Source organism: Acinonyx jubatus, chromosome C1, assembly GCF_027475565.1.
Source record: "Acinonyx jubatus isolate Ajub_Pintada_27869175 chromosome C1, VMU_Ajub_asm_v1.0, whole genome shotgun sequence".
NCBI classification, from domain to species: domain Eukaryota; kingdom Metazoa; phylum Chordata; class Mammalia; order Carnivora; family Felidae; genus Acinonyx; species Acinonyx jubatus.
Genome location: NC_069381.1, coordinates 122,150,971 through 122,169,977, shown reverse-complemented (window position 1 = coordinate 122,169,977; position 19,007 = coordinate 122,150,971). Strand labels below are relative to the sequence as shown.

The 19,007-nt window shown below is 41.2% G+C and overlaps 1 protein-coding gene across 13 annotated transcripts in view; it reads left to right on the top strand.

Annotated features, from left to right (window-relative positions):
- Positions 1-19,007, top strand: part of NCKAP5 (NCK associated protein 5) — a 963,823-nt gene that overhangs the window by 832,505 nt on the left and 112,311 nt on the right. For 12 of the 13 annotated variants that reach the window (XM_027055919.2, XM_027055920.2, XM_053214923.1 and 9 more), the window contains 2 exons: positions 5,830-5,931; positions 17,318-17,506. In XM_027055919.2, coding sequence (XP_026911720.2) covers positions 5,830-5,931; positions 17,318-17,506 — 291 coding nt within the window. The remainder of the gene's footprint in view (positions 1-5,829; positions 5,932-17,317; positions 17,507-19,007) is intronic. The other variant, XM_053214925.1, reaches the window with a different exon arrangement.

Sequence of the window (19,007 nt, the reverse complement as noted above, 5' to 3'; positions counted from 1 at the left end):
GTAAATCAAGGGTATTGAGGCAAATCACGTTAAAAACACTAATTCACTTCTACCTCTGCTGCTGAGCCTAAATTACTCATGTTGGTAGAACCCATTAATCAGATGTACACCATATCCACTCCCATAACGTCTCTTTTTTACAGATATTTGGATTTGCATAGTTAGAGGGGAGAATAAATTGTATGAGTGATTATAAGCCTAGAATAATTCTCTCACCGAATCAGACTAAAGGGAGAAAAGCCCTTTCCTCTTTACATCTTACACTGAGTTAATAACTTCTGAGATCTTGGCATGAAAAACCCACACGTTCCTTTTCACACGTTAGGAAGTACATTGATGGACGCAGAACCTGCTCTATCACCCTGGTCCACTTGATGTTTCCAGCCTGGTTTCCCACGCTGCCCAAACTTCTCAGATAAAGATATACTTTTTACCCTCACCTTGTGCCACTAAATGAGGATTCAGTGCTTTCCTGACCTCAGAAATCAGCAGCCCTACAGTGAAGACCTCATTTCCATCCTCAGCAAAAACCCAGAGGCAGAATTCTATTAAATGCACAGTCTTCACTGAGCGCCGGACAACTGCAGCTCCGTGAGTGAGGAGAGAAACAGGAAAAGGGAAACTGGTCCCCCAGCCCAGCTCTGAAGGCCCAAGTGCACCGCCACGTCCAGTCTCCACTACCATCGTTAACTGGCGAGCTGCCAAATCAGTATCTGCTGCTCTGAAGGGGCCACTCTGCCCTCATCCCACCAGATATAGAGCAGCTGGCCCTGGGCACAGTCTGTCAAAGGGAACGTTTCTCTGCTTTGAATTACAGATTCAGAACCGTGCAGAGAACATACTGCGGGCAGACCCAAGACAGGGTCATCCACCAAATATCAGTGACCTGGTGTGGTTCTGGCACTAGCCGCCCCAGCATCACCAGGCCCCCCAGAGCTGAGCTTGGTATTTTATACTGGCATGAGGGAGTGTTCTGACTATGGATTGCAATACACTTTAGCACATCACATAAATCCCCACCCCTGTCTCTACATAGTGACAGAAAGCATACCTTTTCCCTGTGAAGCTGAAAGTCCTCAGGGGGAGAAGTCCCCTTGGGCTGCTGACCTAACCCTATATACGTGTGTGACTATGTATGTGTTGTATGTGTAGTGTGTATGTGTGTGTGTGAATCTGTGTTTGTTGACTGACTGATGGAGTGGCTATCCTGTATGTTACAGAGTGCTTATCTCAGAGGAGGACTATCTCAGCCAGGCTAATATTAATCATGATAGCAAACCCCCAAGTGAATAATGTCTCAAACCCAGTACACATTTATTTCTTCCTCATTGAAAGTCCAAAAAGTTATCTCTGGTCCCTAGGTGGTACCCTTTCAGTCGGCAATTCAGGAACACAAATTCCTTCTCCCTGGTGGCTCCATCTTTAACACATGGTTTACAAGATTGTTATGCTCAGTTGGCTGCATCAAACCAGTGGAGGGGAAAGAGCCTAGCACACCACACACCAAAGGTATTCCTGGGCCAGGAACAACATCACTTTGGTTCACACTCCACAGACTAGAACTAACTATGTCACATGGCCACACCTCACTGCAAAGGAGGGAAATGCCATCTAACTATGTGCCCAGAGAAAAGAGGAAATCCATTCCATGACACTTAGCCAGTCCCTGCCACAGGGACAAAGCAGAAATACAGGGCTTGACCTGCATTCTCATAGAGCTGATCACCCTGTTAGGAAAATAGACCCTACATACAGGAGCCATTCAGCCATCATGGCCCTCAGGTTCAGGGCCAAAATGGGCCAGGGATATCATCTGGCTAAGTGTGGAATCCAGTATGGGCTACTGATGACAGACAACCTTACAGGTAGGGTTTTAATGCAATCCTGAGGTATGAGCAGGTTTTTAGGTGGGTGGGAAGGAGCACCGAAGGTGTGCCATGAGAAGATAGACAAAAGCATCAGCTCAAAAGTGAGAGGGACTGGATAATACCAGTCTGGAAGGAAGGGAGGGGTAGACTGTCTCCATCAAAGGGAGCGTTTGAGCAAACGGATCTCACTGACCTCTGGTTTGGAAATGTGTGAGGCTGGGAATCTGTATTTCTAACACCAAGTGGAATCTAAGTTACTGAGATAATATAAGAGGTGATGTGAGGTCAATTTTAAACCTCTACTGAATAATCTTGCTACCTCTCATGTCTAAAACATTTAAAAACTCACATCTCAATCCAAGATTCCTCTCGATTTTCAGGTTAAAAATTCTAAGTTTGAATTATTTCAGGTGAGAGATTTTATCCAGATGGACATTAGCCGTGAACATGAACTATAGATAGGTATGTGCTGAGAATTTTCCCTCTAACTAAGCAGGGAGACTTCTTTCAAGAGGTCACAGTATTCTCCTGTCAGTTATACTCTTTCTGACAATAACTTTAATTGAATTCCCCATACCTATATTCTACCTACTTTGCACCAAGATCTTTATTTATTTATTTTTACTATTTATTGATCTTTGAGGGAGAGATAGAATGCGAGCAGGGGAGGGGCAGAGAGAGAGGGAGACACAGAAACTGAAGCAGGCTCCAGGTTCTGAGCTGTCATCATAGAGCCCGATGTGGGGCTCAAACTCACGAACCGCAGGATTATGACCCAAGCTAAAGTTGGATGCTTAACTGACTGAACCACCCAGGTGTTCCACGCCAAGATCGTTACTAAGCATAGATAACATCACAGTACCAGTTTGAAAAGTGATGTGCTTATTCTCTTGTACACCCTGTATGTGCGTGTCCATGAGAATATGTTCACTAGGGTATTATATATACCTATACATATGTGAAAATATAAGCCTTTCATAAAAATTATTCTTATAAGAAATGTAACAACAACAAAAAATAAATGTAACATATATGGACTTTTGAGCTTTCTTGGTTATTTAAGGCAAAGTGTGTGAAAAGATGATATTTACCCACTATTTTCTTGCCTACCGCCTTAACACAGAAATAGATTTTGTTTCCCAAGTCATATTTGCATATGTGGAAATTTGCCTTACATGTGTGGAAACTCTAACAACAGAGGATCCATGTGTACCTTAGCATTTAAGAAATTACCTACCAACAACTCTCAGTTTTGACCAGTAATTGGTGTAAGGCTATGTGAATTTCCACACACTGTCCTGTCTGTTTTTGTTCCTAACCATGGCAACACCTCTCCCTACCTGTGGGGTAGGTTAAGTAGCCACTTCCATCCCTCCATACCCAGCAAGGAATCAGAGACAGAGATGCAGTTACATTCCCAAGATCTGGTAAAACTCTTAGAGCTGGAACTCAGATCACCTGGCCCCTTGTCCTAGGACCTGCCCCCTCTCTCACACCATGTTACTAATTTCAATTGAGGGGAAGTGAGCATTTGGATATAAACTGCTAAAATATAACATCATTTAGGAGGATGCATTTATACATACATAGATTCACACAGAAAGCAAAGGATGACATCATATATTTGATAAGGAATGAAGAGCAACCATGAACCAAATTACATCAGATAGCTAACCTAGAAGGACTCTTCCCCAATATCACATGATATACCACTCAAAATCATCATTTCTTTTCTTGAATGTCATTTCCTATAACTTGGACTGTTTGCATATTGATAAATGGATCCTTATGTCTCAGAACATTATCATTCTTTTGGCAGTCTCTCAATCTTTAAAATGTATATGTGGGTAGAAAAAATACAAAGACATCTTTTTCTTTATAGACTACAACAAGCATCAGTTGGGTACTCGCTACTTACTATTACACACTGTGGTAGGTCCCGGGGATTAAATGACTATTGCCCCCAGCTGACTCAGTTTCTAGAGGGAGCTCAAGCTAAGGATTCTAAAAATTGCACAGAAACAATAGGTCACTAGGTCTCTAGTGACCTATTGATGTCTTAGCTCTTTTGAAAAAGTTAGAATTTTCAAAATAACAGGCAGCTGGTTTAAAATTTATGCCCTTTTTGGTCAAAGGAGCCCCACAAACACAGATTGAGGAAAGCACAAGTATTGGTCTAAAGCAAACAGTGGGGGTGCCTGGGTGGCTCAGTCAGTTAAGCATCTGACTTTGGCTCAGGTCATGATCTAAAGGTTCATGAGTTCAAGCTCCACATCGGGCTCTGTGCTGACAACTCTGAGCCTGGAGCCTACTTCAGATTCTGTGTCTCTGTCTCTCTCTGCCCCTCCCCCACTTGTGCTATCTCTCTCTAAAAAATAAGTAAACATTTAAAAATTTGGCGGGGGGGGGGGGGGGTTTGGCGGGTGGCGCCTGGCTGGCTAGGTTGGTAGAGCATGCGATTCTTGATCTCAGGGCCGTGAGTTCAATCCCCACTATGGGGGTAGAGATAGAGTTTAGGGGCACCTGGGTGGCTCAGTCAGTTAAGCATCGGACTTTGGCTCACGTCAAGATCTCACAGTCTAAGTTTGAGCCCCGCATCAGGCTCTGTGCTGACAGCTCAGAGCCTGGAGCCCACTTTGGATTATGTGTCTTCCTCTCTCTCTCCCTCTCTCAAAAATAAATATTTTTAAAAAACTTTTTTTTTTGATTTGAAGAAAATAGTGATTTAGAGCTTCACTGGGAAGGAGGACAATGATCCATAATAGAAAATATGCCCTCCTGCTGAGGGATGCAGCACAGTTCTACCTCAGTGCTCATCCTCCAGCAGGTGCTGAAGGCATGTTCGTTGAGTGGCCAACTAACCACACACATAGGGGCTGTCATGCAAGTTCAGTCCGAGGGGAGTCAAATGTGCCTCATTTTAGTGGAGTTTAGAGTCCCTGCTGACAATGGCACATCTGCAAGAACAGAGTGACCGGTGGGGCCACCCCTGTACTCTAAGATGATCCTAACACTAATTAGTGACACAGAAGCTCAGACATTTCCTGGATCAACATCTGTATGCAGCAAGGCCTTTCCAGGGAGAAAAAGTAATTGAAAAACTTTTCAGAGGTGAGGGAGGCACGCCTAGCCACATTATTTACTTACTCAATTCGATTTTTTAGTGTCTGAAGTCACAAAAGTTGTAACCAAGACAAACCAGGCTACAAGTACCATTTTAAAATGTCATCAGCCTTGCAGAAACATTAGACATAAATCATGAGTTTTATTGTATTTGCAATTAAACAGATCAAATTTAATGTCCACAGAAAAGCCTTAGTAATTAGTATAAAGATTAACATAGTGAAATGTCCCTGGTTAAGCAGGCCTCCCAAGCAAAGCTGAAATAAAGAATTGAGTATATAATCAAATAGCATGTGAATATTAATGCGCAAAATCCTCCACGTCCCCAGCTCCCAGATGCAATTATTTTCTATTCACATTAATTGTTCCTAACAGATGACATTAATGACTTTGAGTTAAAATGTATCCAAGGGAAGATTTTACAAGATCAATGCTGTTTAGAAATAAGGTCACTTTTATAATTATTTGCTCAGATTTAACCACTATTCAACATAATAAGGTTAACATGGTGATTGTTTTCTAATGTGAATATTGAAAGTTATTTTTCATACTAGCCAGTAAGTGTATTGGATGATTCACATTTTTCCTCCTACATATTTTTTCCTACTAATACTTTCCAGCACAACTGACAGACAGTGAGCGTGTGATTACTATTTATAAGCTATAGTTTTCACATACATACATATGGCTTGCTCATAAACTAGAATAAACGTTTTGGGTTAGGACATGTATTATCTAATCTAGAAATGTCAACTCCTTTGAGATTTAGCTGGCCAAGCCAGGATTTGGAAACAAACAATTAAATCACCACTGTGCAACATTTCTGCTTTTTACCTAGAAACTTCACTCACGCATCTTAGATCTTTCATCTGGAGATTTGCTCTCAGACATGGAAAGAAGCCGAAGTCTGACGCAGTCACGAACTGATGTTGAGATTCATGTGAGTTTCCCTCTTGCCTTCAGAGTGCTTGTTCGGGTTATTTTCCTTCCATCAAATATGATGTCACAAGTGAACCATAAAGCGCATCCTTGAAGCATTGTCAGGCAGATAAAAATACCTTCCTTTCTTGTGTTCTCTGAAATTCAATATTATGTCCCCCAGCTGATAGAGTAAGCAGAAAGTGTCACTCTTGGCAAAAATATAAATCTTGACTTTGTCCCCAAGATACCTTTTTGGGTATTGATTACATCTCAAAGTCTCTGAGAAATGGTCAAGGAGCTTTTTATTAAAGCCCATGTCCTATATTATTCATCCTACTTTTATGATATATTATGTATGAACTTTTAAAAATTCATGGGCTGTACATTTTTTTTAGCTAGGGTTAGCTTTGTGCTTATTTGGCAAAACTTTAACCAGCATGGCTTTTAACTCTCATTGACATAAAGAAAGTAACTTGAAAAATACAAGAGCCAAATAAATATGTAATGAAAAATGTTAGACTTAAAACAGTGACAGATGAAAATTTGTGGATAATTGGCTTTTGATTTTGTTGTATAACTTTATCAATGTAGATAGGATATTCTATATCAAAGGTAAATATTCTCAATTTAGATTGGAATTAAATTTCAGTGGAATGCTGTCACTTTAAACATTCATGAAGACCTTAATGCCTTCCAATCTATAATATGGCCTTAAGGTCAGGAATTTTTTAAGTGTGCAATTTATATCCAAGAAACTCTTGCCTTCATTCACTCTGTCTCTCTCCTTTTTTTTCATCCATATCGTTTTTTAAAATATAATTTATTGTCAAATGGGCTTCCATGCAACACCCAGTGCTCATCCCAACAAGTGCCCTCCTCAATGCCTATCACTCACTTTCCCCTCTCCCCAACCCACCATCAACCCTCAGTTTGTTCTCAGTATCCAAGAGCCTCGTATGGTTTGCCTCCCTGCCTCTCTGTAACTTTTTTTCCCTTCCCCTCCCCCATGGTCTTCTGTTAAGTTTATCAAGATCCACATATGAGTGAAAACATATGGTATCTGTCTTTCTCTGCCTGATTTATTTCACTTAGCATAATACCCTCCAGTTCCATCCATGTTGCTGCAAATGGCTAGATTACATTCTTTTTCATTGCCAAGTAGTATTCCATTGTACATATAAACCACATCTTCTTTATCCATTCGTCAGTTGATGGACATTTAGGCTCTTTCCATAATTTGGCTATTGTTGAAAGCACTGCTATAAACATTGGGGTAAAAGTGCCCCTATGTAGCAGCATTCCTGTATCCCTTGGGTAAATTCCTAGCAGTGCTATTTCTGGGTAATAGGATAGTTCTATTTTTAATTATTTGAGGAACCTCCACACTGTTTTCCAGAGTGGCCGCACCAGTTTGCATTCCCACCAGCAGTGCAAGAGGGATCCATTTCTTCACATCCTCTCTAGCATCATAGTCTCCCGATTTGTTCATTTTATCCACTCTGACCAGCATGAGATGATATCTCAGTGTGGTTTTGATTTGTATTTCCCTGATGGTGAGTGACATTGAGTATCTTTTCATGTGTCTGTTGGCCATCTGGATATCTGCTTTGGAAAAGTGTCTATTCATGTCTTCTGCCTATTTCTTCACTGGATTTTTTTTTTCAGGTGTGGAGTTTTGGTAAATTATTTTAGACTTTGGATACTAGCCCTTTATCTGATATGTCATTTGGAAATATCTTTTCCCATTCTATCAGTTGCTTTTTAGTTTTGTTGATTGTTTCCTTTACAGCACAGAAGGTTTTTATCTTGATAAGATCCCAATAGTTCATCTTTGCTTTTAATTTCCTTGCCTTTGGAGATGTGTCGACTAAGAAATTCCTGCAGCTGAGGTAAAAGAGGTTTTTTTCCTGTTTCTCCTCTAGGGTTTTGATGGTTTCCTGTCTCACATTCAGGTCCTTCACCCATTTTGACTTTATTTTTGTGTATGGTGTAAGAAAGTGGTCCAGTTTCATTCTTCTGCATGTTGCTGTCCAGCTCTCCCAGCGCCATTTGTTAAAGAGACTGTCGTTTTTCCATTGGCTATTCTTTCCTGCTTTGTCAAAGATTAGTTGGCCATACTTTTGTGGGTCCAATTGTGGAGTCTCTATTCTATCCCATTGGTCTATATGTCTGTTTTTGTGCCAATAGCATGCTGTCTTGATGATTACAGCTTTGGAGTAGAGGCTAAAGTCTGGGATTGTGATGCTTCCTGCTTTGGTCTTCTTCTTTAATATTAGTTTGGCTATTCAGGGTCTTTTGTGGTTCCATACAAATTTTAGGATTGTTCTAGCTTTGAGAAGAATGCTGGTGCAATTTTGATTGGGATTAGATTGGATGTGTAGATAGCTTTGGGTAGTATTGATATTTTAACACAATATTTATTCTTCCAATCCATGAGCATGGAATGTTTTTCCATTTCTTTGTGTCTTCTTCAATTTCTTTCGTAAGATTTCTATAGTTTTCAGCATACAGATCTTTTACATCTTTGGTTAGGTTTATTCCTAGTATTTTATGGTTTTTGGTGCAATTGCGAATGAGATCAGTTTCTTTATTTCTCTTTCTGCTGCTTCATTATTGGTGTATAAAAAAGCAACTGATTTCTGTACATTGATTTTATACCCTGCGACTATGCTGAATTCATGTATCAGTGCTAGCAGACTTTTGGTGGAGTCTGTCAGGTTTTTCTGTGTAGAGTATCATGTCATCTGTGAAAAGTAAAAGTTTGACTTCTTCTTTGCCAATTTGATGCCTTTTATTTCATTTTGTTGTCTGATTGATGATGCTAGGACTTCCAACACTATGTTAAACAACAGTAGTGAGAGTGGACATCCCTGTTGTGTTCCTGATCTCAGAGGGAAAGCTCTCAGTTTTTCCCCATTGAGGATGATATTATCTGTGAGCTTTTCATAAATGGCTTTTATGATGTTTAAGTATGTTCCTTCTATCCCAACTTTCTTGAGGGTTTTTATTTAGAAAGGATGCTGTATTTTGTCAAATGTGCATTATTGACAGGTTCATATGGTTCTTTTCTTTTATTAATGTGATGTATCACATTGATTGATTTGTGAATATTGAACCAACCCTGCAGCCCAGGAATGCATCCCACTTGATCATGGTAGATAATTCTTTTTATATGCTGTTGAATTCAATTTTCTAGTATCTTGTTGAGAAATTTTGCATCCACATTCATTAGGGATATTGGCCTGTAGTTCTTTTTTGATGCTGGGTATCTGTTTGGTTTTAGAATCAAAGTAATGCTGCCTTCATAGAATGAGTCTGGAAATTTTCCTTCCATGTCTATATTTTTGGGACAGCTTGAGGAGGATTAATATTAACTCTGCTTTAAATGTCTGGTAGAATTCCCCAGGGAAGCCATGTGGTCCAAGACTCTTATTTGTCGGGAGATTTTTGATAACTGATTCAGCTTCTTTACTAGGTATGGGTCTGTTTAAATTTTCTATTTCTTCCCGTTTGAGTTTTGGTAGTGTGTGGGTGTCTAGCAATTTGTCCATTTCTTCAAGGTTGTCCAGTTGTTGGCATATAATTTTTCATAGTATTCCTTGATAATTGCTTGTATTTCTGAGGGAATGGTTGTAATAAATCCATTTTGATTAGTGATTTTATCTGTTTGGGTCCTCTCTCTTTTCTTTTTGAGAAGCCTGACTAGGGGTTTATCAATTTTGTTTATTTTTTCAAAAAACCAACTCTTGGTTTCATTGATCTCTACTGTTTTTTTGTATTCTATATTGTTTATTTCTGCTCTGATCTTTATTATTTCTCTTCTTCTGCTGGGTTTGGGGTATCTTTGCTGTTCTGCTTCTAGTTACTTTAGGTGTGCTGTTAGATTTTGTATTTGGGATTTTTCTTGTTTCTTGAGATAGGCCTGGATTGCAATTTATTTTCCTCTTAAGACTGCCTTTGCTGCATCCCAAAGGGTTTAATTTGTTGTATTTTCATTTTTGTTTATCCCATGTATTTTTTAATTTCTTCTCTAATTGCCTGGTTGACCTATTCATTCTTTAGTAGGATGTTCTTTAACCTCATGCTTTTGGAGGTTTTCTAGACTTTTTCCTGTGGTTGATTTCAAGTTTCATAGCATTATGATCTGAAAGTGTGCATGGTATGATCTCAATTCTTTTCTATTTATTGAGGGATGTTTTGTGACCCAGTATGTGATCTATCTTGGAGAATGTTTCATGTTCACTCAAGAAGAAAGTATATTATGCTGCTTTGGGATGTAGAGTTCTAAGTAGATCTGTCAAGTCCATCTGGTCCAATGTATCATTCAGGACCATTGTTTCTTTACTGATTCTCTGTCTAGATTATCTGTCCGTTGTTGTAAGTGGAATATTAAAGTCCCCTGCAATTACCACATTCTTATCAATAAGATTGCTTATGTTTGTGATTGTTTTATATAATTGGGTGTTTCCAAATTTGGTGCATAGACATATATAATTGTTAGCTCTTCCTGATGGACAGACCCTGTAATTAGGGCATTAGCCCTTCTTCACCTCTTGTTACAACCTTTAACTTATAGTCTAGTTTGTCTGATATAAGTATGACTACTCCAGCTTTCTTTTGACTTCCAGTAGCATGGTAGATGGTTCTCCATCCCCTCACTTTCAATCTGAAGGTGTCCTCAGGTCTAAAATGAATCTCTTGTAGACAGCAAATAGATGGGTCTTGCTTTTTTTACCCATTCTGATACCCTATGTCTTTTGATTGGAGCATTTAGTCCATTGCATTCGGTGTTATTGAAAGATACGGGTTTAGAGTCATTGTTATATCTGTAGGTTATGCTTGTAGTGATGTCTCTGGTACATTTTAGTCCTTGCAACATTTCACTCACAGAGTCCCCCTTAGGATCTCTTATAGGGTTGGTTTAGTGGTGATGAATTCCTTCAGTTTTTGTTTGTTTTGGAAAACCTTGATCTCTCCTTCTAATCTGAATGACAGGCTTGATGGATAAAGGATTCTTGGCTGTATATTTTTCCTGTTCATCACATTGACAATTTCCTGCCACTCCTTTCTGGCCTGCCAAGTTTCAGTAGATAGGTTAGCTACTACCCTTATGTGTCTACCCTTATATGTTAAGCCCCGTTTATCCCTAGCTGCTTTCAGAATTCTCTCTTTATCCTTGTATTTTGCCAGTTTCACTATGATATGTTGTGCAGAAGATCAATGCAAGTTATATCTGAAGGGAGTTATCTGTGCCTCTTGGATTTCAGTGCCTGTTTCCTTCCTCAGATTAGAGAAGTTCTCAGCTGTGATTTGTTCAAGCACACCTGCAGCCTCTTTCTCTCTTTCCTCTTCTTCTGGAATTCCTATGATATGGATATTGTTCCATTTGATTAAATCACTTGGTTCTCTAATTCTCCCCTCATGATCCTGGATTTTTTTTTTATCTCTCTTTTTCTCAGCTTCCTCTTTTCCCATAATTTTATCTTCTAATTCACCTGTTCTCCCCTCTGCCTCTTCAGTCCATGTTGTGGCTGCCTCCATTTTATTTTGCGCCTCATTTATAGCATTTTTTAATTCATCATGACTATTTGTTAGTCCCTTGATATCTGCAGCAATAGATTCTCTGCTGTCTTCTATGCTTTTTTCAAACCCAGCAATTAATTTTATGACTATTATTCTAAATTCTTGTTCAGTTATGTTGCTTATATCTTTTTTGATCAATTCTTTAACTCTTTAACTGTCATTTCTTCCTGGAATTTCTTTTGAGGAAAATTTTTCTGTTTCATCACTTTGGCTAGTTTTCTGTCCCTTATGAGTTTTAAAAGTTTGTTATGTGTTCTGCACCTGTGAGCACTGCTATATTAAAGAGGGTCATACACTGTCCTGGGCCTGGCCCTTCAGTAAGTGTTTTTTGGAGAGTGTTACTTGCTCTCTGGTGTTGTGACTTTGGTTATTTTATTTCCCTACTTGTAGTGATGTTTTGGACCCTCTACCAGGTGTACTTAGATTTGTTCCCTGAAGTAGCCCTGGAAAGGAAAACAGACAGACAAACAGGAAACAAAAGCATGCAGACACACAAACCAATAAAACAAACCAACAAAATCAAAAAACTAAAAACAATCCAAAAGCAAAAAACCAGAAACATGAGCTACAAGTAAAGAACAGGGTGGAGGTGGTGCTGATAGAAGAGCACACACAAAGACAGAAATGACAGGGGCGGGGAAAAAGAAAAAATGAACAATGACCAGGCAGAGAAACTAAAAGGCTTAATCCAGAGATAGACAGAGGAAAATAAGGAGGTAGGGGAAAAAGAAACGAAGGTAAAGTTACCCAGACAGAGAAACTGTACTGGTTGATTATTCCAGAGAGAGAGAAAGGAATGTAAAGAAGAACCTGTATCAAGAGAATGGATTAAATATGGCCGTTTAAACAAACCAATAGCCATAGTAACCAGCCTAGAGGAGGGAAGAGATAAGAAGGAGAAATGGAAGGAAGAATATATCTATATAGTGAGAATTGTCCTAGAATTAATCCAGGCAATGCAGAAGCACTGGTCTGGAGGAGGGGGTCTGTCTGGTTCCACAATGTCTATCCCACTCCAGTAGATACACGGTTACCTGGCTTGGAGGGGCGTGGTTTGGTGTAGACAGGTCCCACCTCCACTGGGCCCCGAGGTCAGTTCCCTGAGACCCCCACCTTGGTGGTGGTGGGAGAAAAATGGCAACCCCCCAGTGTCTCCTCCACGACCTGGTGTCCCAAATCACTCCTTTGAAGCCATCCTTACTATGCCATGGGCACAGACTAGGCTGTCTGTCTCACTCCTCCGACTGTGGCCTTGGTGCTTGGCTGGGATTTAAACTCCCTCTCTGTGCACCCCGGTACTGGGGAAGCGCCTCCTGATATGTGGTCCTGGCTGGTTTTGTCCTGTGCCACAGCACTTCAGGGGAGGGGGCCGGTTTCTCCTGCTGCGGACCGTGCCCCTGATCTGCCACCGAACCTGGAGGTGGCTCCCTCCTCACCAGGTGCATGAACAGGGCAACCAGCCCCAGTCCGAAGATGGGATCTGCAGTTAGAGATCCTCTAACCTGCAGTTACAGATGGGATCTCTCTCCATCCCGATCTGATGTTTTTTGTGTTGTCCAGATACAGTCCTATGCTTCCCCAGCCACAATTTCTCTTCCCTTTGTCTGTCTGCAGAAGGGGATCCCTCCTCTCCATGCCTACACAGCCCGTTTTATCTCCCCTAGTTTGCAGTCACCCACCTATGGCCCCTCAGGTTGTCCCGGTTTCTCTAGGGTAGACAGTCCTCTCTCCTTACTTTCTTTTTTTTAATTACAGATTTTGTTTGTATTTCTCACACTAAGGATGTTAAAGCATGAGTCACCCAAGGTAGTAATCTAAAATACACAATGAGAAAAAAACATTTCGACTAGTGCAAAAGGGGTGTATTTTGCCAATGAAGTCAACGTAATTAAGATAATGTTACAGTGGAAACCACTATACATTTTTTGGGCCAAAAATCTTTTGAATAATAATCATCTATTGCTAATTAGATCTCTTCCCTGTTGGGTACTTTATGGTCTGTATATGTCCAGGATTTCTGCTTATTGTTAAGGTCCTTACTTGGTGCCATAGAATAATGGCTAGGATGTGGGCCTGACTTCAGAATGTTGTACTAGCTTGGTAACCTTACGCAAGACAGCAGTGCCACTGTGCCTCAAGTTCCCCATCTGAGAAATGAGCATAATGATATTTCTTTTCTATTTCTGGGAATCGTGGTGAGGATGAAATCCCACAATATATAAAATTCATGTACCACAGTACCCACCAACCGTATTGGGGCAATAATAAGATTCCTGCCGTTTAGCACTCTTCTGTTCTTCATAATCGGCACTATGCCACAGCCACAGAACACCGTGGCAAAGATGGGGAATGATAACAAAGAGCAGTATCTGCTAGTATATCTCTCCAGAACTTCATATCAATAATTCCCAGAAATAAAGGGCACCCACACTTTTGGCTGTTGCTCAGTCCAGTTCCTGTGTGCAAGGTATCAGACAATACTGGCACCACAAGAAAGTATAACATAGAGTCTCTTAGGGAGACTGTAAACTTGTGATTTAGTTTGAGAGTCAAGACACACGTATATAAAAAAAAAATAGTAGCAACACCTAAATGTTACTAAGCATTGCTGTATGCCAGGGGCTGTCCAGATTTCACAGTGATCTTATATGATATGTACTTTCATCATCTCCATTTACAAATAAGGAAACTGAGGCATGTAGTGGTTAAATAACTTTCTCAAGGTTAAGGAGTTAGCAAGTGGAAGGGCCAGAGTTTAAACCTAATAAATGGCCTTAGAGTTCAAGCACTCAACCACACAACAGTTAGTTATTCACTGGAGTAGATAATCCTGCTTGATAATCATTTGCTGATGAAGGAGACTTCAGGAAAAAGGAGCTCGCATTGCAGCCATGATGTAAGAGATTCTAGGTCCCTTATTAACTTCAAATATTGATTGTCTAATGTGGGGGAAATATGGGAGAATATCCAATATGGAGGACTGACCCTTCCTCTTCTTTTAAGGAATTACCCTGTAAGTTCCCCCCCCCCACCCCCCTACACACGTATGCATAGTCTCTCCCCACTGCACTGGTCCATGGGTAGGCTCAGACCATTCCCTTCATCCTGCTCCAAAGTCCAGGTCAGGCCGTGTGGTAATACAACTTGCTACCAAGCAACCCACATCAGAGGTAGACCTCTTTCATACCTTCCCCTAGGGACCCTCTACTCAAAGTCCTGGCACAGCAGCATAGAAGCACCCGGGAACTTGTCAAAAATACTACACATCAGATTCCACCTCAGAATTACTCAGAATCTGCATTTAACAAGATCCCAGATGATACATGTACACATTGAAGTATGAGAAGCCTGACTTGGAAGATACTTCTCTGCTTAAGCACCCCCAACCCCACCGGTCTCTATATGACAGTAATAGGTCTTCTCCACCTCCCTGAAGTATGCTCCATCACATCTGCTCATCTCAAGTTCATGGTCAAAGGCAGATGCAGCAGTTCCTCCCTTTGGTAGCTCTGAGGTTAAATTCCCTGTCATCTTAATCCAGCATCCATACAGGAGGTACACACATGGGAAACAACTGGGCAAGGATGCTTATTTGTAAAAAGTGTCCTGGGAATGGAGTTGAGCTGTAAAAATAGATATAATTTTGATAGGTATAGTAGGAAGGAATAGGTGGGAAAGACAGAGGGAAATCATGAAAGTTTCGGTTTTTCGAGAAAAGGTAGAGTACAAACGGTAACCGAAAGCCATGCAGAGTGTGAAAAGGGCCATTAGAAAAATTTATATCAGGGGCACCTGGGTGGCACAGATGGTTGAGTGTCCAACTCTTGAGTTCGGCTCAAGTCATGATTTCATGAATCATGAGTTCCAGCCCCATGTTGGGCTACTTAATGACAATGCGGAGCCTGCTTGTGATTCTCTCTCTCCCTCTCTCTGTGCCTCTTCCCAGATCTCTCTCTCTCTCAAAATAAATGAATAAACATTAAAAAGAAAAGAAAAGAAAAAATTTAGATCTAGATGGTCTCACAGGACACAGTCACAATCTCCCTCTGGAGAACAGACCAGTCTGTCAGAGCAGAGGCAGTCCTAAATAAAACCACCACCCTGCTTATTCAAGCAACAAAATATGAAAGAGGTTTGGGGATGGTGAAAATAGGAAAGTGCACGAGTAGAAGGGGAGTGTAATGTGTTACTTCTGAAAGTTTGTCCTAGATGTACGCAGTGGCCCAAGTGTCGATGTCAGGCAACCTGTGCAGAGGCACTACTGGTTGTAGACATCTGTCAAGGTACAAATAATAAACTCTCCTTAAGTAAGTTACATGCAGCAGTAACAAGGTCATAAATCAACAGATACTGCTGAATGCTGAATTTTTAGACAAGTTTCTCCTCTCAGTGCTATTTAGAGCCAAATTTCGGGGGTGGGGGATGGAATAGTAAAATTTCTTAGCATATTTAGATCACTTAAAGGGATTGTTATGCAGCAAAAATGAAGTATTGATAGCAGGCAAATGCTTGATGTTGAAAACCTAACCTTATTAAGCGTTATGGATATTTATTAGAGAGGAAATTAAATATACCCTTTGTACTTATGCGGGGGGTTAGCATGTTCCCTGAGTACTCCCAGAACAGCATGCCTTTCCTTCCTCCAGTGGGGATTTAGTCACTGTCAGCTGGAATTGCATTTGGAGAACAGTGATAAGTACTCAGGTAATAAAGGCACCCATAAAGTGTCAATAAATTGCATAAGTAAGAGGCTTTGCCATTCTGTGAATGACACAAAGACAGATGGTTCCCCATCAAAGAGCTTCTGAGACAAAGCTTTATATAGATAGGAGAGTGGAATGAGACGGTAATGGAGAGACTTTCTTCTCGTGATCAGGATGCTAAATTAATTTAGCTTGTCCAGCTCATGGAGCTTCATCTATTACATTAGGGGCCAAGAATATGGCTGTCAGGATGTGCTTTAGATGTTTACAACTTTGTCACCTGTGCCCCCACCTGGGTCTTTGTCATGGAACCCAGATCTAGTTGATGTGGCAGTCTTTACCATTTAGACGGCCAAATGATATGGAAAGTTCCATAACCTTTCCAACAGTACCCCCTAATTCCTCAGTTTGATGTGCCACTAGACATGACTTCCCGGGTATTTGATTCCTGACTCAGAATGATGCTGTGTGCGGGGCCAGAACAATCTGGTGGAACTGCCCCCCCCCCCCCACATACACACAAAGGAAGACCTTGAGGTGCATGGAAGTTAAATGCTTTCTTTACTCAGTGTCTCCTGCCAGGGGCAACATGCAGCCTGAGATCCAGGTCACTAAACTCCCAGTGTAGTGGTCATGCTCTTGAACCCTACAGCCAAAAATGCTACTCTGTCTTCATTCTTTTGTGCCATTGGTCATGGCTTGATATGGATCTGATTATTTGACCCATCTGACTGGAGAAAGTGGGAAACTACCATTGTGATATTTCTGCCATTGTGATGGCAGTTCATCATAATCAAGTACCTACTTAGGCCAGGTACTGTGTGATACGCTTCTAATCTAGAACCCCATTTGGTCTTTGTGGTAACTCTGTAAGGTAGGCAGTAATGATAATAGTATCATTATTCACTTTAAGAACAAATGTAGCTCTGAGGGATTAAATAATTCCTCCTAGTATATTAGCAAGAGGCAGAGCCAAGATTTGGACCTCTAGGCTGTTTGACCCCAAAAGCTGTCCTTCTAAGCACTAGGCTACATTTGCTTCTACCTCACTGTGATGTCAAGTTGGTATTTACTGTCCCCTAAGCAAAGCCTTAGCTCAGAGCTGTCCTTCTTTTTTAGGAATGCCAGCCGAATGCAAAATCAGGAGCCCCTGCTTTGAAATGCCCTGGTTTGGGGATCGTCATCCCTGGTCATCTCTGTCCTCGAAACAGCTGCAGCAGCAGTGAGCTGTCTCTTTCGAGCACCTGCAGTGAGAACTCCAGCGGCTCCTCCCACACATGGCATGATGGAAAGAACCTCAGGAAAAGGGTAAGGCTTCCTTTTGAGACAATTTAGCATCAGAGTGAGCCAGGAAAGAATCCTCTTCTGGCAGGAAGGTGGACAGTGGGAAGAGAATGACCATTTGTTGAGTACCTGTGCATTTACTGCTCACAGAATTATATGGGGAGATCTCATTTCCTCCATTATATGGGAGAGGAAGCTGGCTCAGAAATGTTAAGTTACTTGCCAGAAGTCCCACAGCAAGTGAGGGGTGGAAGGATGATTTAACCCAAATGACTTGGACAGCATTGGGGGAGGAGGGGGAGTTGGGAGGAAAAAGACAGTTTCCTTCTGTGCTTTGCTGGAGCCCACCAAGCTCATAGATTCATATCAACTTGGAACCCAGAGCCCTGGCCTAATGAAAGTGAGATGTTTCAGGCCAACTCAGATGTTTCCAATTAGTTTTATGGACACTTTCTATTGCTGCGATGCTCAGAAAGACTTGCTAATGCCCACTGCAAATGACAGTGAGCAAGGCCACTGGCCAAGCCATCCCCGACTAAGCATCCCTTGAGAACTCAAAGTGAATGTTGTTTTCTTCCCAGATGATAGGGAGGATGGTACATCATCTCAGAATAAATGGCCGAAAGTTTTCAAAGTATCATTAGCTTTGTAGGAATTTACTACTCAAGCATGGCATGTATTATATTGACCTCCTTTACTCAGTTTTATAGCCTCATAAAGCACTAATTGACTATAAATTGGAGGGTGGCATGGCAGAGAGAGAAAATACCATGGTAGATGACAGGGACTGTGCCTCCACTGGAGGCAGGCATGCGCTGACTTAGATGCCAGGAGTTTTTTCACCAGGTTGTTAGGTAACTCCTGCTGCTGGATGCCTCCCATCTGCTAGGTGGGCCCTCACAAGCGAACAAGCATCTGTACAGGCTGCCATAAGCAGAGGGTGTGGAAGAGCTACTTCTGCCCTTTCCCCATATTGAAGAAAAGCAGAAAGTACACAACAATGGAAACCCTGAATCAGAAGTTTCAGAGGTCATTTTCCTATCATATGCGTAAACTCCCATTTATGATTTGGAAGCATAGAAGCCAGGAGGGCTCCATAACTGCCAGAAAATAATAGTGAGGGAGTAGCTTTGTCATACTCTGAACAAGAACTCAGAAAAAAATTTCAAAGTGGAATTTAGAGCTTATTCCCTTGGACTCAGATTCCTAATACAGCATGTATATATTATCAAAGTTGTTCCTTCTGAGTAGATGTTCAAAGTTCTGAATAATGGCTGCTGGAACCTGACTCTTAACAAACTGGGAAGATGGTCAGGAATGTTCCCTCTCTTTGTGGTTGTCACTGGCTCCAGAGCCCTTGCTCTGTTCTCTTCACTCCCCCTTTCCCTCTCTTCCCCCCTCAGAGCCTTTGTCTTTTTGTCCTTTGCCTTGCCTTTTTTTCTTTTCTTTTTCCCGAAATTCTTACAATTCAAGCAATCCTTGATCTTTTAGGGAAACCTCTTCCCTGAGAAAGGAGAAATTAGGT